This window comes from Suricata suricatta, chromosome 1, assembly GCF_006229205.1.
Source record: "Suricata suricatta isolate VVHF042 chromosome 1, meerkat_22Aug2017_6uvM2_HiC, whole genome shotgun sequence".
Lineage (NCBI taxonomy): Eukaryota > Metazoa > Chordata > Mammalia > Carnivora > Herpestidae > Suricata > Suricata suricatta.
In genome coordinates, this window is record NC_043700.1 from 35,756,360 (window position 1) to 35,779,142 (window position 22,783).

General features: G+C 50.2%; 1 protein-coding gene across 1 annotated transcript in view; it reads right to left on the reverse strand.

Moving 5' to 3' along the window:
• Positions 1-22,777, reverse strand: part of SFRP1 (secreted frizzled related protein 1) — a 41,099-nt gene extending 18,322 nt beyond the window's left edge. Inside the window, exons 1-2 of the mRNA XM_029939195.1 lie at positions 22,438-22,777; positions 17,196-17,273 (exon numbers count right to left, since the gene is read on the reverse strand). Of these exons, the coding sequence (XP_029795055.1) occupies positions 17,196-17,273; positions 22,438-22,756 (397 nt within the window). The 5' untranslated portion in view covers positions 22,757-22,777. The remainder of the gene's footprint in view (positions 1-17,195; positions 17,274-22,437) is intronic.
• Positions 22,778-22,783: the final 6 nt, after the last annotated feature.

Sequence of the window (22,783 nt, forward strand, 5' to 3'; positions counted from 1 at the left end):
AAGAAGTGCAACCCCAGCTCGCTATCAGATAAGTCATTTCCTGCAAGAAATGTGGCTGCACTGAAGGAGGAAAGCTGGGACCAGAGGCCCCTCTGCCAGCGCCCCACGCCCTTCCGGGAGAAGCAAGGGAGCTCGGCGGCGCAGCCCTCGTTCTGGCCCAGGGCTGCCGATCAGATAAAACATCAGGCTGCAGCCCAGCACTCCATCCCTCAGTTCAGGAAACTTACTGAGCAATCCCGGGACCTGGCCAGGTAAGCCCCTGACCTGCCTGCCTGTGAGGAACATTTTGAGGTGAGGTCAGGACTAAGACAGACGGACGGGCTCCCATGAGTGCCCTCGCCAGAGAGCAGACCACCAGATCACACCCAGAGTGGGTGTCAATGATCCCTGCCCCCCGCCCCCCGCCACTTCCAAGGTAGCCACCCACTGGTGTCCAGTGCCAGAGTTTCTTGGGACGTGGGCCCAGCAGGACTGTCCATGCAGCAGGTTCTGTAGAAGGAAAGGCAGCTTCTCTCCTGCAAGCTGCATTTCTCATTCTAAGGGACGTGGAAGGTGAGGAAGGGGCACAGAGTTTGCTGGCCTGAACTAGATCCTGCTTCACCAACTGACTCCCAAGGAGCATCAGGAAAGGGGGACGGGGTGGGGATGATGAGCAAAAGAAAAGCGCTGAGTTCCTTGCTAGGCTCGCCTGCTCTCTACTTTGGGTAATCGTTCAAAACAAGAAAATCTGCCAGAAGACACATTAAGTCTGTAAGAAAAGAAGGCTCCAGGCAAAGAGCTGTCAGTCACAGAGAAAAATCAACACAGTCTATTGATTCTCCTTTCCCAGGGAAGGGGCAGCTTCGTGCTCAACCTTCTCCCCGCCCTCCCCCATCACACGCAGTTACACAACCATGAAGGCAGAAAAGGATTTTTTAAGAAGTCACCAGGAAAACTGATACCGGGGAGTGGGGGTGGACCAGATGGCTCTGCTTGTGTGAAGGCAAGGGCAGGAGAGAGAGGCAGAGGAGGGAGGCCCAGCTTGGGGTCTGCACTTCATTCCCGGTCTGCTGGGCCTCCCTCTGGCAATGGGAGGACCGCTCCCGGAGAGCCATGGCCACCCGAATGCTCCAAGCCATCTGGGCTTTACCACAGACACATATGTAGGAATGACATCGTCAGAATGACATCGGATTGATTCTGCACACCTCCCAGTTGCCCCTTTCCTTGCTGAAAAGGGGGTCTACCCACTGAATAAAAACACATTTCCTGGGTGCTTTTCTGAGTGGCTGGGTGATCTAATCAGCTGGGGCCCCAGTTTTCTTAGGAGAATCATCTGACATGAGATGAGAAGGAAAGTTCACCCACCGTGGCAAGAGGCCATTCAGCCTTTAAAAAGCTCCTGTGGTTGAGGCCCCACTACCTTGTTGATAAGGCTTTATTTCCTCCACAAGCCAGGTTTTACCGGAGCTACACAGAACATGTCTCCCATTTGCTGGGCCAGAAAACCTCAGCTGTCTCTCCTCTGTCCTCCTGACACTTGTAGTCAAGAGGCAGACATCTTTAAACACACACACTCATCCGTTTGAAAGAGGATCTGGGAAGGGAATTGCTCCTTGGAGAGTAGGAAGCATCCAACCTGACCCCACAACACCTAGGTGCAATGGCCCAGCAACTCATTTTCCCCCAACTCCACAGCCCCTACCTGCACAAAATATCTGCCATCGTACCCTGGACCAAAGGGGTGCTGAACACTCAGTCTACACACTGGCATCAGTGCAAGGGAACACCTGCAATTGCAATTGAAGGACAGAGGCTCCCAGATATGCTATATCAGCACCAGGGCCTGGCATGCCTGCTGTCCTCTCTTTGGGGGCAAGGCTGGCATGAATTCTCAGGCCTGGAATTTCCAAGTGTCCTCTTCCACCCAGTGCCTTGGATTTCAGTCTTCAATTAAGATTTGCTCCCTGGGAGCCCAAAAATGACCAGAGGCTACATAAGCCTATGTTTTACATAACCTCCAAACCTCAGGGTGCCTGGTGGCTCAGTCAGTTAAGCATCCTACTCTTGATTTCAGCTCAGGCCATAGTCCCAGAGCCATGAGATCAAGACCCACATCAGGCTCTGTGCTGCTTCGGATTCCCTATCTCCCTCTCTCTGTCCACCCCTCCCCCCCCCACATGAATGCACTCTCTCTCTCTCAATAAACATTTTCAAAAATTTTTAAAAAGTAAAAGAAACTTCCAAAACTCTAAAACTTCTCTGAGAAAAAATATTACCATTACTATCCTGGTTCAGATTTGATATATCTCCAAAACGCATTGATCCTTTATTTCTTTTCTTTTTTAAGGAAAGCCAAATGTGGCTTTCTGTTACGAGTGCTTTGAAAAATACAGCTATGCTGGGCATCCTGACAGCCCCTACTTGAACTGAAAACCTGTCCTGGGGACGCCAAGCAGAACTGTAAGGTGGCGTCTGTGACCAGCTGCGAAAGAGTAACAGACTAGATGTGAATTTGCACTGGTCATTTCCAGGACACTTCAGTACAGTCTCATGGGGTCTACACACCAGTTCTGACACGTGTGAGCAATTATCCCTGTTCAGCAAATGAGAAAACAACGGGACTTGGCCAAAGTCTCATGGCTGGTAAATTCTGGAGCTGAAATTACAATGCAATTCTGAGGTCTAGGAAGCACGTGCTCCAGGCTCCCAAGCTGCTTTCCCACCAGGCTCTCCTGTGCAGGCGAGGAGGTTCCGTGCCCTCCATTCCTGGGTTTCTGAGGAGACCCCAGGAAGAACGAGAGCCCTGGGAACATGCGCAGGAGAGGGCTCTCCATGTGGGACCAGTCCCCTCAGGAGAGGGGCTGCTGGGGAATGCTGATCCACAGAGCAACAATGCCTTGCCCTTTCCACCAGGCCTGCAGCCCCAACTCAACTCTGCAGTTAGAGCTCCCAACTCGTTGCACACTTAGACATGGGCTTCGCTTCTATGAGGGCTGGAGATGAGGCCCCAGTGTTCCCAGTGAACATGCTTGAGGAGCAGGGAGGTTCCAATAAACACAATTAATCAAGAAACCAAGTCAGAGTATTTGAGGGGGAAAAATGGTACAATTTCAGAGCTAGAAGAAACATTAGAGATCATCACCTCAGGTGATCCCTTCGATTTGCTTGAGGAAATGGGCCCAGAGACTTTAATGAACTGGCTCGGAGTCACAAAAGCTATGAGTGTCAGTGTTGGAGTTCGATCCCAGGGCTCCGGAATTGTTTTCTGTCACATGACAGACTATTTCTTGCGCAGAGTTTTTATTTTTGTTTTTTGACAGGTGGGGAAACTGAGTCTCGGAGAGGTTGAGTGGCTTCCATGGGCCAACACAGTAGGTGGTAGAACCAGACCTCGGATTCAGGTCTGTATGACTCTGAAGGGTATATACGCTCTTTTAAATACACTTTTAAAATTCTTGAGATTGCACTCTGCCCTTTATGAAACTCCCTGCAGACCACTGGACTCTGCTAAGGAAGAAACTCCTCCCCCAGAGCCAGCGTGGCAATCACCAGCCCCTCAACAAAACAGGCCTAGCTGGCATTAGAGGTGACAGACAAAACACCAAGACTCCAGGAGTGTTCCTCAATCTTACAAAAGGGCCCTGGGTTTGCACAAAGCCATACTTTGGAGAAATCCCGCAAGGACTGCCCTAACGCCTTCCTGAGGTGGGGTACAACCACCGCATGTTCTGGAAGGCCTCCCTCCGAAGTGCCAGCAGGGAGCGGAAAGCCTCTGACCTCACCAGTGGAGGCTAAGCACCTGGAGAAGCCAGAGGGGCTGTAAGAGGCAGACTTCTCTCAGCTGCGCCAGCACCTGACTGGCGTGGCCACGCCCACCAAGCAGATGACGCTGACGCGGTGCACACCCTTGTGCCCCACGACTACACCCATGCATCTGCACCTATGCCTCACACTTAGCCTTACACACACAGACATGCATACACATACATACCACACACGCGCCCCTTCTGTGGCCTCTCCCCTTGTGCTTTGTTGTAGCTACAGCCCCTCTCACCTCCCTCTTCTAGAAAGCTCCAGATGCCTCAGCTGACCCAGCCCCTCAGGCCCTGGCTCATGCCGTTACCAATCCAACGATTACGGGGCTGGCTCCAGAAGCACCACATTTGCTGCCCGCCTGGGCCACTAACAAGGTCTGGAGAGAAAAGTCAGGGCAGTTTATGACAGCTCCTAATGATGACTGCTCTTGGTAATGACCAGCTCTGCGGCGACCGGAGCATGAGCTGATTAGGGGCTCTGGCTCCCGCTCCGCACGCCCAGAACAAAGGTTTCCCGGGGGCCTTGACCGCAGCACATGGCCCCTTCCCTGGCCGCCAGGGCCGTGTGCTGACCTCATCAGGCCGGCCTTGGGGGCTCCTTCAAGTGGGTGGCCCAGAGCTGGCCCAGGCCCTGAGCCATCCCTTAAAAGAGTTTATTTGAGGGCCTCCTCTCTCACCCTATCCAAAATATCTCACTCGATGATGCCTGAAGCTGCATACTGCTTTGGATTACTGAGTACCTTCTCTTTCTGGTCCCCTTCCCTTCCCAAGGTCTTCTTTTAAGATGTGAGTAAAGGTAACATTTTAAAATAGGCTCCTGATGCCTCTCCACTGCCAGTGAGACAGAGGTTCCATTCTTTACCATGGCATTCAAGGCCCTTCACGAACTGACTCTTGCCTATTTTGTCAATCCCATTTCTAAATGTTTGTCTCCACCTACCTTATAAACTAATGGCAAAAACTTACTGCTTCCCAATATGCAGATAATGTCATACTTCCACATCTTGATCTCCGCTGGGCCCTCCACATAGAGTGTTCTTCCTATGCCCATCTCTTCAGCATGACAAACCCCTACCAATTCCTCGGAGGACAACACAGGGTATCTCCTCTCTGGAGCTTTCTCTGATGCCTTCCCAGGAAGAACTGCCCCCTCCTGTGCTCCCACAGCCCCCTAACTATGACAGGAACTTCAGCATATGATGGCACGGTATTATGTGTATCTGTGTCTCCCCCTGTGTCCCCTCAGAAGGTAAGCCCTCTGAGGGCAGCCACCACATACCAATCAACTCGCCCAACCATTCTCACGTGCACTAACCAGTGCTGAGGCTGACATGTGATACACCCTCAATCCGGGCACTTATTAAATCTCTAACACTAACATGCCATTAGTTCACTGAGGCTCCTCAAAGGCAGGAAATAGCATATGGAGTAGCACCAACGTGCTGGGTGTCAGGCCTGGAAGGCCGAACAGAAACACCTTCAGGAAGCCCATGGTGAACTTGAAGCTTTGGCCTCAAGATGGCCCCAAGGATGGGGAAGGAGACGTGCCCCAGTCTCCCATGAGCTCACGCACAGATACACCCCCACTGCCACCTCCCAAACTCCCCAGCTCCTATTCGGTCAGATAGAGGCATGGGAAAGTGGGCAGCTGTCACCTCATCTGGTGGCTCTATGCAGGGCTCTCCCTTAAAATCCAGTGTACAAGGCACCACAGGATGGAATTGGGCCCACTACAAATCTCCCCTTCCTGTACTTATCCTCACGGGTATGAGCTCTCTTCTGACTCGCTAGGGTTTTACCTTTCTTGCCAAGGGCTCACCTCAGAGTGCAGAAAACCTGTAGAGAGGAAGAGGCAGTCTCTCTGGCTTTGACTGTGGGACTCCCTTCTTCCCAAGCCCTGGGAAGAAAGGATACAAACATGTGTGTGCCCATTGGAATCTCCCTGGGCATGAATCCTGAAGTCAGCATATGCAGTACAAAGCAATAGGAAGGCCATATATTCACTAGAAGCTCGACCAGTGTGTGATGCTTCTAATCTGTGCAAAAGTGCATACCTTCTGCAGAGTTTGATTTGCGAAAGAAACACACACACCCACACACCATATATCTGTTTCTAAATGAAGATGGTTAAGAGTAAAGATGCTATAACCTGAGCTCCTGGATGCTGCACCTTGCAGGCATACAAACCCTTTTGTGCCCTGGCATCTTAGGGAAAAGGTGGTAACCCTTACCAGTTAGCCCTGCTCCCTCTGGGCAGAAGCGGTCATGGCTGACATGGAGGTTAGAGGCTGCTCTCGTCAGCTGCCTCACCTCCCACATCTCAGCACCTTGCCTGCAGCAGACAGCAATACTTAATGACTGACCTCCTCTCCTCCTGGAGCTGAGCCCCACCTGGGGTGGGGCTGTGTGCCACGGGCCCATGCCCACACTGAATGAGTAACCACTGTAACACACCAGCTCATTCTAACTGCAGCTCTCTGAGGAGCAGACCCAGGACTGGGGACCCCCTCACCCTCCCAGAGGGGTACACAGGCATCCTAAAAGCCAACTCCTTCCATCACACCTCAGCTAAGCCTTTGCGTCCCCAAGTCTCTGGCCAGGGCTAAGCTCTAACACAGGATGCCGACTTAGTTGCTAGAGCTGACAAATGATATTCTCTACCCATATTTGTTTGAATTAGGTTCTGTCGTTTAAGAATTACTATTTGTCTGGAGTCTTGACTCCTTTCCCAGCCCTTGTCTCCTGACCCCAGGAATCCCTGTCTTTACTTTCTCCATTAATCTTGTCTGAAGTTAGAATACTCACCTCCTCTCATTAAGTGCCCTGAATTTCTCCAGCTCCCACAGAAGACCCTCCCTCCTTAGGCCTGAGACTTGAAACTACACGTGAGAGCATCTGAAGTTTCCAGAGAACACAGACAAGTGAGCATGGTTAAGGACCTGCCTCATTCACCAGATTCCTATATTTGTTGAGGACAAAAAATCGGGTCCTGGGCTCAAAGCTAAGACTGAAGGAAGCCCTGAAGGAGCACAGGCAAGTCCCTGGGGCCAGGAGATAAGCGTGGCAGGTTGGGGGTGCTGTTGGAGGTGGGCTGCTCTGTGGGTTAAAGGGCTAGGGGGTTCCATCCGCCATAAAGCCATTTCCAGAAGCTGAATGGATCTGTTGTGGAAGACACACGAGTGCGAGGTGATTTTCAAAGGGCTCACAAAGAAGACATCCGAGGTTCTTCCAGAGGGAGATGTCCTGGGGGACACGCTGATGAACATTCTTTCTGGCATGAGAGCCAGAGAAAGCCACCTTCCTAATCCTGCCTGAGTGAGTGAGAACACAGTGTAGGGAAGCGGGTTCCTCAGTTTTCCCTACTGCCAAAGCACTATTTTGGCATCTCTTTACAACTCACAGACACCCTTTCAGAATTTGTAAATGACTTCCTTAATTCTTGCCCTGAAGAAATACTCCTTTATTCCCCTAAATATCTGCAAGCCAGTAGGCATCTTCTACCGGGCACACCAATCCCCGGAGAGCTGCTCCCCAAACACACACCCCGCTCCTCCCACCACTCACTCTCAAGACTTAAACTCTCTTAAAAGAGAAAGTGTGGATGCTCTCTCTGCCCATGAGCCCAGACCTCAACCCCAAACACTCTCACAAATGACACAAACGTCACCTCTTCTCCTGGGTCCTTGCTTCCTCTCCCTGGCCCACCAAGGAAGTTAGAAATGTGAAGGACCTAAGTCACAGGAGGTGCCTAGGAACACCTGTAAATGCAGTCCTGCAATAAGGCTCAAGGCCAGGGTGATCTAGAAGCTCTAGACTCCAAGACCAGGACCTTCGGAGAACGAGCTGTTTATCATTCAGTAGCCCTCCCTGAAAAGCCACTATAAACAATTACCACGATAGCTTCCTGTGAAAGACCTAGAAGGCTTTATTTCAACTCCTTTCTTTTCACCAACATTCACTTGTTCTTTCAGCCCTTAATTCAAACATGTCCTGGGCGCTTACTGCCGCGGCACCTGCAGGGCCAGATCTGCCCCCTTTATTCCAGACGGATCTCTCACCAGTGAGCAAAGCCAGAGGCCCTGGGGACACGTCCGCAGCACTTTTTGCCACTACAATTCAAGCTCACAGAATTCACAAGGAGATTCCACCCCCGCCACCGCGTCCTGGCCCTGGCTCCCAAATCATTCAACAGGCCCCCCGCCCCCTGCCAGTTTGGTCCAATAAATGCCTCTTTTCCAAGAAACCTAAGCTGGCCACTTCAGGTTCACCTCCCTTGTAACACATCACAGGCTGTTTGTGATGCTGACAGAAGCCGTCCTGGGGCTCGCCCCCTCCGAACCAGGAAGCCCCCAGTGCCAGCGCTAAGTGGCACTCCAGCCCAGGGAGGCCCATGCACGGGCCCTGACAGTTCCTGCTCCAGGTCCTCAGGGCCATGGCAGGGGTGACAGTGCCAGTGACAGACTGGGCCTCTTACACAGCAAAGCTATAGCTCAAATATTTATTGTATGTGTCTGGCTTTCACACGGAATTTGCAACCTGCCAGTTACCAGTGTTTACCTTGGTAGAAATTCACGGGAAATTTTCGTCTGAACAGGCCCAGAGTTTATTTTACTGCCAGATAAACAACTTTCTTTGATAAATCATCCGTGTGACAGTGTTCCTGAAAGACTAAACAAAGATTTCAAACGTAATCTATAGGCCTTTGAGAAGCCTTCCAAAGCTAATGCATGTTTAATTGGCTGCTCAAAGCAGGCTAGGGCAGGGCAAGGGCCTGACATTTCTTTGGCCATTTGTTCTCCTTTAAGAAAAAAAAGTACAGATTGGAGCTCCTGGCTCATTTCTGCAAAACTGGATGGAATTCACCAATATTTAAATGCTCGCTCGCTTCTCTGAACACAGCCTGATTTTGGCGGGAGGGGTACATCTCACCAATATCACAAGGCAAAGCAGCAATGGCTGTTCTGGGGGTACAGCCTGAGACAAAGAGAAGGGTGGAGGCAGCCCAATACACAAGGGCTTTAACACCTTTCCTAAACGGAACCCAATAAATTAATGAATAGCAAACCTCACATCAGGAATAAGGTTTCTAAAACACACACACGCAAGAAATACCCTCCTGGAGCTGCATAGTCAGCCCAAGCTTCAGGAATTCTGCCATCACAAGTGTCTGGGGACTCCCACTTTGACGGTGCCTCAAGGGTATCATCAGATTGAAACCCAGATCTAACTTCTAGTACATGCCGGGTGGTTTTTGGTTGGGTTGGGCTGGGTTAATTCTAGCACCTCGAAGCTGCATGAAGCTTTTAAAGTTTTTCCAAATGGGCTTCTTAAAAGGCTTCTTCAGTTTAATCCTCTGTTCACCAGAGAATTAACCAGAAGGTTCCATTCCATTTCCTAAAACATCTTCTGCCAAACAAGTTGATTTCATTCGTGACAGAATCCTCCTACCTAGGCTAATTTCCATCCTGAAACAATTTTTTCCAATAAGAAGAGATAACAATTATTATGGATTGAGCAGCAGCCATGTTTCAGGAGTGCCACACACTTGACTGATTCAATTCTCCCCACGACACAGTAACACAGGAATCACCACTCACACTTTGCAAGTGAGGAGACACACTCAGGGAGGTTAAGAGACTTTCTCATGGTCACTCAGTTTATAGGATTGCGATTTAACACAAGTCTGTCTGGCCCAAAGCCTATGCTCTTTCTACTGTACTACCTGCCTCTCCACAAAGAAAGAAGGCAATGATTGCTGAGCTCTTTCCATGGGGCAGGCACACATATCAGCCCATTTATATCCACAGGTGCTGAGAGCAGTGAAGGAGCACCCTAGTCCCCCTTCCCAGGGAGCTTCCCCAGCACTCCCGGCAGGACTGGAATGCGTGAAGGAGGAAGGGTATGAAGTCTGGACCGGCTGCCCAGGTAAGTGCTAGTGGGAACAGAAGCTGTAATGGATGCCAAGCAGAGCGGCCTTGGGCAATCAAATGACTAACTCCTTTATCTGAGTCTTATTTTTCTCAGTCTGTAAGAGGAGCCCTGAATTGGCTGATCTCTGAGGTTCTGTCCAGCTCAGCATATCTTTAGAATGACAAAGAATTACAAAGGAGCAGTGCAGCACCCAAAGAAATGGGCCACACGTGCAGGCTGTGAGCAGCCCCCTTATGTTATCTCAGCCCCTCCCCCCCAACTTTCCCCACCCACGCCCAGAAAAGCTTCAGAGAACAGAGGTGACATTGAGGGTCAGTCCTTCTCCTGGCTCCCCTTCTCCACGACAGTTTATACATACATCAAATGATAAGGGGCACATTGCGCTAAGTGAAAAAAGCCAGACACAAAAGGACAAATGTTATAGGATTCCACTTATATGAAGTGCCCAGAATGGTCAAATTCATAGAGACAGAGATTAGATGGTGGTTTTGGGGGGCTGGGAAGAGTGGGAATGAAGGAGTTAGTGTTTGGTGGGGACAGAGCTTCAGTTTGGAAGGATGAAACACATCCTAAGGCGGATGGCGATGAAGGCTGCACAACACTGTGCACGTACTCAATGCCACTGAACGGCACACTGAAAAGATAGCAAATTTAAAAAGATAAAGGAAGGGGCGCCTGGGTGGCTCAGCTGGTTAAGCGTCCGACTTCGGCTCAGGTCATGATCTCACAGTTCGTGTGTTCAAGCCCCGCGTCAGGCTCTGTGCTGACGGCTAGCTCAGAGCCTGGAGCCTGTCTTCGGATCCTGTGACCCCTTCTCTCTCTGACCCTCCCCTGCTCATGCTGTCTCTCTCTCTCTAAAAAATAAATAAAAACATTAAAAAAAATTTTTTTTAAATATAAAGAAATTTTAAGAAATGGGTCAGGGCCACTCAGAGGAACACCAGCAGGAGAGTACCTCACAGGACACCCAACCACACCATTTGGCAACTGACTGTCCCAAAGAGTAACTCAGCCAGACCTGGACTTAACCACAGGAGAAGTCATGTGTCAGCCAATCCTGAACCAGTTGTGCCCACAGCAAAATCAGTCTTAGGACAAAGAAAAGCAATCACTCAGCATGAGGCAAGGAGGGGACTGGGCTGAAAACAGAATTAGGTGTGGGAAAGATTCCAATAAATATGCTGAGAGCAGAGGACAGACAGATTCGAAGATGCACCTCTCGTTTCTCTGGGGAGAGCCACAGGGAGGCCTCGTCTGCCCGGGACAGGTCCCTGGGCTACTTCTGTCCCTGGAAGGATCACCACAATGAATGTTCAGTGAGTCCAGCCTGTGGTTCCTGACAGGCTGTCTCATCTGCTCACCAAAACCTATACCTGGGTCTATGAACTAGAGGGAAACTGAGGCCTGGAGAGGTTAAGGGATTTGACTGGTGTTGCAGGCATCCATACACTGGCACCAGAAGGGCTGAACTCAGCTCCGGGGAGCATCATGGCCCATCCATGGATCATTTCCTGTGCCCCTTCTCATACTTCAGTATCCTTTCATAGGTTCAAATACGCTAAAGAGTGATTCTTACTGAAATTTGGTTTACCTAAGTATCTATCTGCCAGTATAGCCAAGAGAGACATAGGGATGGAGACAGGGAGGGCCAGGCTCACCAGAAGGGGAAATGTGGTCTTTCCCACCTTCTCCCTGAGGTGCCCTTGACGTGGCTTCAGAACCTGTGTGACCTCAGCTCAAACTGCCCAGGGCCTGTTTCTCTGGCCAGGACTCCATGTCTGGGGCCTGCTCAGACAGTCTCCCTTGGGTGAGCAGGGAATTGACATCACCACTGGCCCAGCCAACCAAAGGCTTCAAGGCTTCTGGTTCAGCCACAGCCTCTGCTCTGGACTGCACAGCCCCATGCCTGAAAGGTTACCTTGCATGGGACACAGGCTGCAGGCTGTGAGTGACACTTCCTATGTATTGAGGCACCGAGCTGGCTTTCCCGCACACGAAATGCCTTAACAATCCCTTCCAAATATTTACCGGTCTGTAGCTGGGATATGTATTTTAGAGATCTTCAACAACAATAAAAACCAGTTGTTTTCAGCCTGCTGACTCCACCCTGGGGGTAACAGTGCCCTTCCCCACGTCTATTTAATTTTACTTTGACCAAACTAGATTTCTGGATGTGAGTGCTTTATTTTTTTTTACATACACACATATATACTCACTCACATAAAACAGGGCATGTAAGCTTTCTTTTAAATTAATTTTTCTTTTTAAACATGTTGTACACAGCTTTCTCCTTTTACAAAAAAAAAAAAAAAAAAAAAAGGAGCCCAGTTTCCATATCCCTACCATCCTGTCACTCAAATACTCATCTAACAAACTTGCATCTCATGCCAACCAGGGGGAAGAAGACACTGTCCCAGGATCTATTTGAGTACAAACATGCCTTGTTTCGTTCATTCGAAGACATGGATTATCGCCCCATTTTATTTTTATTTTTTTTAAATGTTTTATTTATTTTTGAGACAGAGAATGACAGAGCATGAGCAGGGAGGGGCAGAGAGAGAGGGAAATACAGAATCTGAAGCAGGCTCCAGGTTCTGAGCTGTCAGCACAGAGCCAGATGTGGGGCTCAAACCCACAAATATGAGATCGTGACCTGAGCTGAAGTTGGAGGCTTAACCGACTGAGCCACCTAGGCGCCCCTATCGCCCCATTTTAACATGAGGTATGTTTCTTTTGTCAGTTTGGTACAAATGTGTCATTTTAGTACAAAACGAACAGTGCATCTTATAATTAATGGCCATCTTACATTAGGTGAAACAGGGTACAGGAAACAGACCCTGTTCTCAAGCAGCTTACAAGACATCACAATGACCACACTGGCAGTAAGCATTCCTCACCTGCAGGAGGAAACCCAAAGTTTAGTTTGGAAAGGCTGAACTTTTTGCAAGAGATCAAATTGCCCTTGGGAGTCCAACACTATGCCTGCAAACAGCAGCCCAGCCAAGACACCTTGAAAGAAGAGTAAGGCAGAGTGAGAACAAATTAGTTAAGGTTCAGGAACCTCTGAAAATATTTCTTTTCTAGGAAATGCTCCCAAATGCTAACAGTGAGAGCTGATTTCTTTTCTTTCCTATTTGACTCATTTTGGTGTTACAAAGTATGATTTTACTCTTTATGAGGAAACATATAAATGGGGGGGGGGGAATCCTTCCAGAAGGTAAGGAAAATTTCTGGGGGCAAAGAAATTTTTTTCCACAGTTAAGAAAACACTGGGGTAGAGGATGCTGCCACCTGAAATCACAAGCTCAAAAAACTGGAGGAAACAGTCCACGAGGAAGGTCTGAACTAACTTAGCAGGAGCACAGCACCACGCACATTTCTACCAGAAGAGCTTAAGGGTGTTTACAGACACTGGAGAAGCCAGAGAGACTGGCCAGAGGTGGGGTCCTAATCTCACAGCAATCATAAATCAGATCCTCACACCCCTGGGATAAGCTAACGTGAAGGAATGATGACTATGGGCACTGGGTTGTTAACAGCAGGATCCCTGGTGTGGCAGCTTGCAAATGCTGTATTGGCCTGTTTCAGAGAAAGGAGTAGCACCCTCTTGTCATATAGCAGGAAAAGCAGGGAGAACAAAAAGCAAAGCAGTGCGTCCAATTTAAGCGCAGCCGCCAGGCTGGCCACCATGTTGAATTCAGAGACTTTGCACCATCTAACTTTTGGTTTTCCACATCTGGTACTTGATCCATGCTGATCCAGCTGCATTCCTGAGTATCAGTACACAGGTGTTTCTACTGATGCTTTTCCCTGTTGGGGGAAAAAATGCGCTCTGAACTGAGGGAGTACAGTGCGGAGGTGGAGAGACTAGTGGCCAAGCAGACCTGCCAGAGATTTAAAAATGCGCTGCCTGGGAAAGAGGTGACGGGTTGTGCATGCCCAGTTCCATGGAGGCCGCAGGAGTCTAAGGACACACTGGCAGGAGGGCGAGTGTGTGTGCTGACCCAGAAGGAATGCACCCCCTTATTCCTAGAGCTCACAGAGAGCCTTCCAACAACCTGAGGCCTTCCCACCAGGGATGTCAGGGCCACTTAATGCAAAGTTTGATCCCTGGAGTAGGGAGTAAAACATTCTTTTTCTTCTCTGTTGTGTGTCAGCTTGCATTGCTGAATTTCTTTGTTTCCTAACTGAATCCCATCAGCGTGGCTGACTGCCTCACTTACTTGAAATGAACTGAGCTAAGAAACAAGTTTCTCAACAAGGCTGCATTCTCCAGGATGCTGAGAAGGGCAGAGCTAAGCTCAGCTCCTGCAGAGTGGGGAAAAAAAAAAAAAAAGATCCTATTTATTGCCTTCTAAGAACATTACAAACAAAAAAAACCCACAAAAAGTCTCTCCTGCATCCAGTTCAAAGAAGGCTGGTGTACACCATACCCTCCATGCTGAGGGGATAAAGGCCTCCGTGGCAAAGCCGAATGGCTGTTCTCTCTTAAATGAGGAAGGCAGCACGACAGAGAGTAAAAGAACTCCAGGTGGCAAAGTCAGATTCCTTATTTATGAAATAAGTGGATATGATACGATGACCTGTAGGGTCCAAAAAGGCCTCAAAAATTCTCCGAACCAAAGAAGAAAATAACCTCAGGGTGAAAGGAACAGTCCCAAACAACAAATCGCTCAGATCTGCCAAGACCTGACTGGTTATTAAAATAAGATCTACCCTTCCCTCCCATAAGCAGTAAGCAGGTGGCTTGGTGACTCAGCAGGCAGCTACTATAGTGGGGAAAAGGATGTCCGTCCCCAAGTGAGGTACCTGATACTCTCGAGACCCTGCCCTACACCGTAAGGTCAACCTTCCACTTGCAAATTCCTTCCCAAAGCTTGCCTCTTCAGCCCATTTCTAGAGAGTGTCTCTAGTTTAACTAGTTACCACAAAGCCCCTAACCACCAGAATTGTGGTGACCAAGTGGAAATGGAAGGAGGAGACCTGACAGCAAGTTCAGGTTGGTAAGTTCTAGACAAAGAATCTGAGCATGAAGACATGGGTTCTCTTCTCACACCTCCTTAACGTTAACTTAGCCTTGAATTCCCATGGCCCCTCCTCAGTTGGTGAGTTATGTCATGACTCCATGATTCTCTAGAAAATCACTGACTAGTGTTTGGTTGGTGCTTAAGAAAAAATGTTTAATTAAATTCTAATGTATTCTAGGTAAGTGTTTTTGAGTATAGTATCTAGCACAGTGCTTTGCACTCAAGAAATGTTGGATGATGGGATACAGCAATCAATGAATGATCAGATATATTGAATTAGAGTTCTTGAACAGGAAGGCAGTTAGCCAATCACCTGTACACATGGCGTTCCAGAGTTCACCATCACTCTTCCCTCAGGAAGTGAGCCTGATAGAAGTCATATGAGCACAGACATCATCTATTATCTTTCAGATTTTACTCTAATACAGTTCTCTCGAGTTGTTGGAATATCAGGGGGCCAACTTCTAAAAGTGAGCATGCTGATTTACAATATCTGAAGAGGATCGGTGAAATCAAAATGTGGCCCCTTAAGTATCCCTTGTAAGGATTCCTTGGGATCACAGCCATATCTTAACAGATTCTTTCTGCCCCAGCCATGCAGCAAAAGGCTTCTTGTCAGGGTTTCCAAGAGAGTTTTCCTCTATGTCCAAAAGCATCTTAGGGAAGGAATCTGAGCCCCCTTTGTAGAAGAAAAGCTTGTTGCTATGCAGTGTGGGGCTGTGTACCCACAGACGCTACAGCAGGAGACACACCAGGCTACGCTGGGCTTTCACCACTCCCTGATGAAGCAAGGAGGTGAGCATCAAGAAGCAAATGTTACTACCGGTAGAGGGAAGGGTAACCAGGGTCTGCACACATCTACAATTTCATCTGACTACATTTAAAATGGTAAAAAGAGGGGCACCTGGGTGGCCCAGTCAGTTAAGTGTCCGACTCTGATTTTGGCTCAGGTCATGATCTCACGGTTCCTGAGACAGAGCCATGCTAATAGCATGGAGCCTCCTTAGCATTCTCTCTCCCTCTCCCTCTCTGCTCGTCTCCTTGTCACTCATGCACACATGCATTCTTGCTCTGTTTCTCTCAAAAAATATAAATAAATAAACTTTAAAAAATAAATAAACAAAACGGCAATAAGAAAAAGTTGGAACTCAAAAACAAGTGGGAAGATGCACACCAGATTAATCTTTTTAGAGGTCCCATGGTCCTCCACCTAGAACAAAGGAGCAGAGACACCTGGTGCAGAAATAAAGCATGCAAGACATCTCCATCCTCAAGAAGCTTTCTGTGGCAAAGGGTCTGAATTCTCCCACTTGGGGTCTTCAGTCATGATGACAATCCTAAGAATGCATGTGTCACATATATGATTTCCTTTAACCTGCATGTGCACGTCCTATTTGTATGGCTCAGGCCCAGTCCTTTGCCAGTACAAGGCACTTTCATATGCTTTATTGCATTTAGATAATGAAAACATGGAGTTGGCAGCCCTGAATGGACAAAGACTCACACTACCTACCATTCTGCTCCTCCTGCTAAGAACTGCTCGGTGTCGGGCTGAACCTTCCTTCAGCAAAGTGGGCCTGGCCTGAGCCGAGCCACTTTTCAGCATCCATATAAAACAGGAGTCGGCCCTCCAAATGGAGGCAGTGGACAGTTACCTTTCCCAGAGAAGATAGTCTCGGGGTGTCAGGTCTCCTACAAGACTGACTACAAGGAACCATCCCCAAAAGGCCCCCTGAGATCTGTTCTCCAGGCCACATCCCACCCTCCCCACACCCCCCGGGGCTGCAGGGGCTGATTTGGAAGTCCCTTTTAACCCAGAGTGACTTGGGAGGAAGGGAAGAGAATTGCAGCTACTGCAGGTATGTCAGTTGTCCGTGCCAGGAGGGACTTGATAGTGGCCCTTCTGAATGCCCTCAGCGTTGGGCAACACCTTTCCTGGATGGACACTCCCTCCCTGGGAGGACACCCCATGTAGTCATTTCCGAGCATGGGCAGGGTGGTGCTGACACCTAGGGGTAGGTGGAGAAAGAGCCAGTGTGGATGGAGAAAGGCCAGCAGAGCTGTGGGCAGGGCCGCCCGGGGAACACCTCCCGGAAGCATCCAAAGAGTGGTGTCCCCCTAACTCCTTTCCATCTCTCCACAAGTCTGCCTCCCTCCACTCCAGAGAAGGACTTCTAGAGAAGGTCCCCAAAAGTTGTCCAGTGATCTCCGTCACAAAGAAGGGCAGAAGCTAAGTTTGACTTTGATAAAAACTAGACAGCCCTCTACCTTGTCTAGAGTTCCATGAGCCCGAGAACAGCAACCATTCGGGGAGAATGGAGGGAGAGAATATACAGGTCCCAAAAGATATGTCAACAGGCTCTCTGCTCACCAGGGACACAGATCAGGGAGAACCAGGGAATGCCAAACCTCCCGGAGGCAGCCAGGGATGCTTTCTTACCAAACTCGCTTGCACAGAGATGTTCAATTATGGCTTCAGATTTCAGTTCGTTGTCACATGGAGGACACACGGTTGTGCCTAAGAAAGGAAAGGAGGAAGAAAAAGGAGCTGTGAGTTCCAGGGGTAGGGGGTCTGGAAGAAGCTACCCCTAGGGAAGAGGTGGGTCCCAGAGCCAGGCTGAAAGTAGTGAAAGGTCTTCTGGAACTTCTGAACTAGAGAATCCAAGAGAAGAGTCCTGAATCCCTGGAACTAAAGCCAAACAGACATAGTTTCTTGAAAATCTGTTGAATATGGCACAACCATTTAAGCCAAACTTATCCAGGGCTCGGTGGGGGCAGGTCTGTGAACTCTGGCTAGATGAGGTGTGGTGGTCCCTGGGAAACACATCTATTCCAGTTGTTTCCGGTTCTTTCTTGTCTCTCCCTTCAATATCTTTCTCTGAATCCTGCCCCCTTCCCATTCCCAAACTCCCAAAAGGACAGCAGATCAATCTGACCCTCTCTCTAGGAGCCAAGAAGGAAACACAGCCAGACTTGAAAAGTCCAGCCGCAGGCCCTGAACACCCCCCTCCGAAAGGGCTATTGCAGTGAGTTCCTGCCTCCTGGGTGGGGGCTGGGAGGGGCCAGTGGGGGCTGCAGACCGAGCTAGCAACAGCGGCCAAGAGCTAGCAAGAGCGGCCAAACAGGAGAGCCGGCTTGGACAGGGGACCCTCTGAAGGCGTTTTCACAGCACGGTGAAGGGCTTTGAAGAGGAGGTGTGTGTGTGGCAGGCATGAGGGCCACTGCCAGGCACTAGGCACAGGGGGAGGGGACTTCTGAGGCCAGGGCCAGAGGTCTGCTCTGAGCCAAAATACTGCAGGAGGGGATCCCTGGAAGGTAAAGTGCCTCTGTGAGAGGACAGGCAGAAAGGGGGCAGTGAATCTCCCAGAAGGGTGAGGTAGCATCTCACCATCGCCACTATCCCCACCATCATCTATCAGACTCTAGGAGCTGAACCCATGATCTAGGAAAGCATTCACACATTCTATGGGCACTGCACCTTGGCCAACCACCAGAGGCCAAGCCTGGCTGGAGCTGAGGAACCAGGAAGGCCACCCCAAGGCAAAATGGTAAGAGGTGAGGCCCTGGGTCCTCCTACTCCCCACCCTCTCCTCTCCTGTGGCTTCCATGGCTTCTGTGGCTTCCGTGGCAACATATCCTGCCTGGGAGTTCCCCTGTGGCTCAGTGAAACCGGCAAAGCCTCCCCCAGTGTGAGGCTATAGAGGAAGCTGCAAAGCCCTGCCAGGCCAGGGCTGCCCCCAAGACATATATGGTCCGCAGCTGGTCACTCCTACTTCCAAGCAGGGTCCCCTCATGGCCCACAGGGACCACACCTTCACTCTGTACCTGGGGTCAAACACCATCCTTGAGGCAGCAAGAACCACAGCTGTACTCCAAGCAGAAGACTGTGACTGTCGTTTGGCCCAGAATTTGGAAATTCTTTTTTCAGCCAGAACTTGAAATCAGGTTCTGGAGGTAGTGTTTCTGACAAAGGGAAATGCCCAGAATTTTGCATTATGGTTCTTGCTTCCATGGGGAGAAAAACAAGGAAAGGAGGTCCAGCTATATGGGAAGGACCGTGTTACCTATACTAGGAGCAGGAACTGTGCTTTGGGGTTCTCCTTCTTTTATTATTTTTCTTTTAAGTGGAAGTTATCACACTGCAAATGTCTATGAATATTATGTTCATCGAACAAGTAGCAGGGCCAGGACTGTGAGAATACACTACACCACCTCCCTGGCACACCCCCATCATCTCCTCTGGACCCTCTGAGTTCCCTGATCTGACTGGCAGCTGAAGGCTCCGTAACCAACAGGGACATTTTCTCAGTCCCATCAATAAATGTTTGACCTTCAGCGCCACCCAAGGTGAAAAGAGCTCTTGGTGTGAGCTCTGTGTGCTCTCCACAGGGCTAAGCCCCATCTCGACTTTTCTTACAGCACTCTGAAGCAGCCTGATCTGGGGAAAGGAGGAATGTGTAATGCAATATTAATCTGCGCCCCCTCTGGTGTGTCCTCGGGGCCCTGCAGGCTGTCTCAGCAGGAGAAATCCACCATCCATCTGAGAAGGAGAACTAAATCATTGGTGGAAGGTATATTTAAAATAATGTTTAAAGCAAAGCAACCAAAAACTGAAAGGTTTTGTGTCTCATTAATATTTTAGGGAGAGTAGAGGAGAAAGTCCAACACTGGAATTCTGGAATTAAGATTAAGTGATTTTTCAAAAAATCAATGCACACAGCTTGCTTGCCCTCACTCTTTCTCTCTCTCCTTCTCTCTCTCTCTCTCTCTCTCTCTCTCTCTCTCTCTCACACACACACACACACACACACACACACACACACACACACAGCAGCTCTTCCCTGACCAGCTCCTGGATACATGGAGAAAGGACCCTAAAAAAGGCTCTCAAGACACAAGGGCAGCACGACCTCTGCAATCAACAACTAACACAGCCAGGCTGACTTAATGCATAGCAGGTCTAAACAACAAAAACTAAAACTAAAACGATGTGCTCCTTCATAGAACTTAAATCAGTGACACCTGAGCGGAAAGAAGGGCCAACAATTTATCGAGCTGGGAACGTACAGGTCTAACATAAGTGCAAGATTTAGAAACAACTTTCTCAGAAAGTTTAGAAAGTTATGCCTCTTCCAATAACAGATGTGGATGTAGCTGAGGTATCAGCCTTTTGGAGAGGAAAGCATCTTTTGACTCATCTCTCATTGTCAAGTTTATCTTTGATAACACATCACCACAAAAGCCTGCCCCGTACCCCAAAACATGACCAATTATGTGACCAGAAGCCAGCCTACAGCATGCAGAGAAATGCGTTGCCTTGAAAATTTGGTTTTGATTTCAAAGAATCCAAAGAAAGAATAAAAATAGTGCGTATGTGTTTATTCTCACCCAGAAGTAGTGGTTCCATTCTGGAGCCACTAGCCATGTGGTAGTTTTCTGTGTCAACCTGCCACTATACACACAAACATACACACACACACACACACCCCTCCCAGACCCACCTCAGCTGACAGTGGCCAGGCAGCCTCTGGGAAGTCCTGTGGGGCTCCCTCCCACCGAAGGGCTGCAGTGCTGGGGAGGAGTGGGTGCAATCTCCAGACAGGGCCTTTCACCAAAAACACTGAGGGGAGAACCAGTCCCCAAGCACCACACCTGACTGACCCTCAACAGCTTGTCTCCGTTGGGCAGCTGGCCTTGGGAGGGTGACTGCCTGGGCACTGTGGCATAGAGGGGAGGGGAGAAGAGCATGGTACCGAGGCCCAGACTGAGGAGGTAGCAGACAAGTGAAAACAGCAGTCAAGGAGTCAAAGACAAGATAGCAATTATTCCGTATTTGCCTACTTCCACCCCAGCCTTTTGCAGGGTTTGCTTAGGAGGATTCTTCCCCCTTTATAAGGACGCACCAGCCAGTCCTCATCGTTTCCTCGGAAGGTTCTCCCCCCTCCCAGCCAGTCCCTAACTTCCCTTCTGAAGGTGCTCCCCCAAAGGGCCCCACCTCATGTGCCTGGGCTGTCCCAAAGAGAGACAACCAGCAGTGGAGCCGAGGCTGCTGGGGCAGAGCTGGGCAATCTCCTGGCCTGTGAGGAAGGGGGAGAAGGAAAACCCTGTGGGCTGCAGGGGATGGCTCCTCACCCGCAGAACACAAAGTGCTTTGTTTGCTCTAGGTAATTGCTAGGCTCTTGCTCCCGAAGGGCCGCACTTCCCCAAAGGTTAACCCTGTGCACACACCCAGGAGGTGAGGAGCAGAGGTGCCCTGGCCACTACAGCCAGGCTGCTGCCTTTCGCACCCAGCAGGGGTCCATGCCACCCAGTGTCTCTCACTTTGGACCAATCTCCTCCCTCCCTAGAATAAGCAGGATCATCTGAAATTTGGGGTCCCCTTTCCCCATGCTGCCCTCTCACTCTGGAAGAGTAAGCCCATCAGAGACACTTCTCTCTCAGGCATCCCTTTGAGATGAGCTAAGCCAGCGAGCAGCCAGCCCCCACGCTGAACCCCTCCTCAGAAAATCCTCAGGACACGTGCCCTGGTGCTGAGGGCACCTAGGGTCCCCCATCCCAGACTATATGCCCATCTTTCAGCCTCAACTCTGCTTCTGAAGAATTCGCCCCTATAAAAGGCCACCGCGCTGCATTTTTTTTTTTTGCTCGTTTATTTTGCCTTTTTTTTTTTTTTTTTTTTTTTTTTTTTTTTTTTTTTTTTTTTTTTTTTTTTTTTTTTTTTTTTTTTTTTTTTTTTTTTTGCCTCTCCGGGATTTTTTCCTCCCACTCAAGAGCTGCCCTTTAAGTGGGAGGGGTTCGGGAGGAAGCTCAGGCCCCTCCGGAGGCTGTTAGGAAAGTCTCCAATTTGCGGAGCCCCACTCCCCAAGGAGAGATGAACAATGGGCTAATTACATTTTTATCTTTCTAATTACCTGAGGATTTGTGTAAATGGGAGACGCAGGGGGTACGCGAGGGTGAGAGGACCGGCTTTCCAGCCCCCAGCCCTCCCCAAGCAGTTCACCTGAAAAGGGTGGAGAAATCCTCAGTTTCTAAACTTTTTTTCTCAGCCAGTTCCGCAGCCCTCCGGGAGTTCCTAGGCCAAATGACTAGCTAAGGAAAGCTGGAGGGGGGCGAGGGGTGTTTGGGTTTGGGGGGTTTCTTAATCCTCATCGAATTCGTGAAAGTAAACGAAGCTGCGCCTCAGAGCGTTTTCTCGGCCTTTCTGGGCTTTCTGCACTGTGGGTTGGGTGTTTTCCTCCTGGGGCATCGCGTCTCGGGTGTTAGAAACTTCGATGGGGACTCGGTTCCCTCCCAGAAAGAGAAGGGCTCTCCTTCCCTGCGGAGCGTGAGGCTTTGTCTCAGGTGAGGAGACAGAGAGCCTGGATCGCAGGAAGCGCCGCTCCGGGCGCCGCACCGAGCTTACCCGGGGTTCGGGCGCAGCAGCCGCCGCCCCGCAAGCCCGCCGGGCACCTGGGTCGGTAGAGGGGCTAAGCGACACCTCGGACGGACGCGAGGCTTTTCAAAACTCGTTCCGCACAGCTTGAGAGCAACCCCTGGGGAGCACGTCCGAACTCCAGGGAGGAGCGGCGAAGCAGGGGAGGGGGAGGGGGTCGGCGTGGCGGCCGCTTCCCCGCGGCCAGTCCCCGGGTCCCCCTCCCGCCTGGGTTCGGGGGCTCGCGCGCGTGGGGCGGGGGCTGCCTGACCTTGGGGCTTGGACGCTTCGGTGGCATTGGGCGGGGTCATGGCGATGCAGACGTCGCCCTCGGGGAACTTGTCACACTTGAGCATCTCGGGCCAGTAGAAGCCGAAGAACTGCATGACGGGCTCGCACGAGTCGCGCACGGCCTCGCAGAGCCAGCGGCACGGGTAGATGGGCCGGTCGAGGCAGACGGGCGCGAAGAGCGAGCAGAGGAAGACCTGGGTGCCGATGTGGCAGTTCTTGTTGAGCAGGGGCACCCAGCTGCTGGCCTGCTGCTTCACCTCGGCCATGGTCTCGTGCTCCAGCAGGTTGGGCAGCACCATCTTCTTGTAGCCCACGTTGTGGCACAG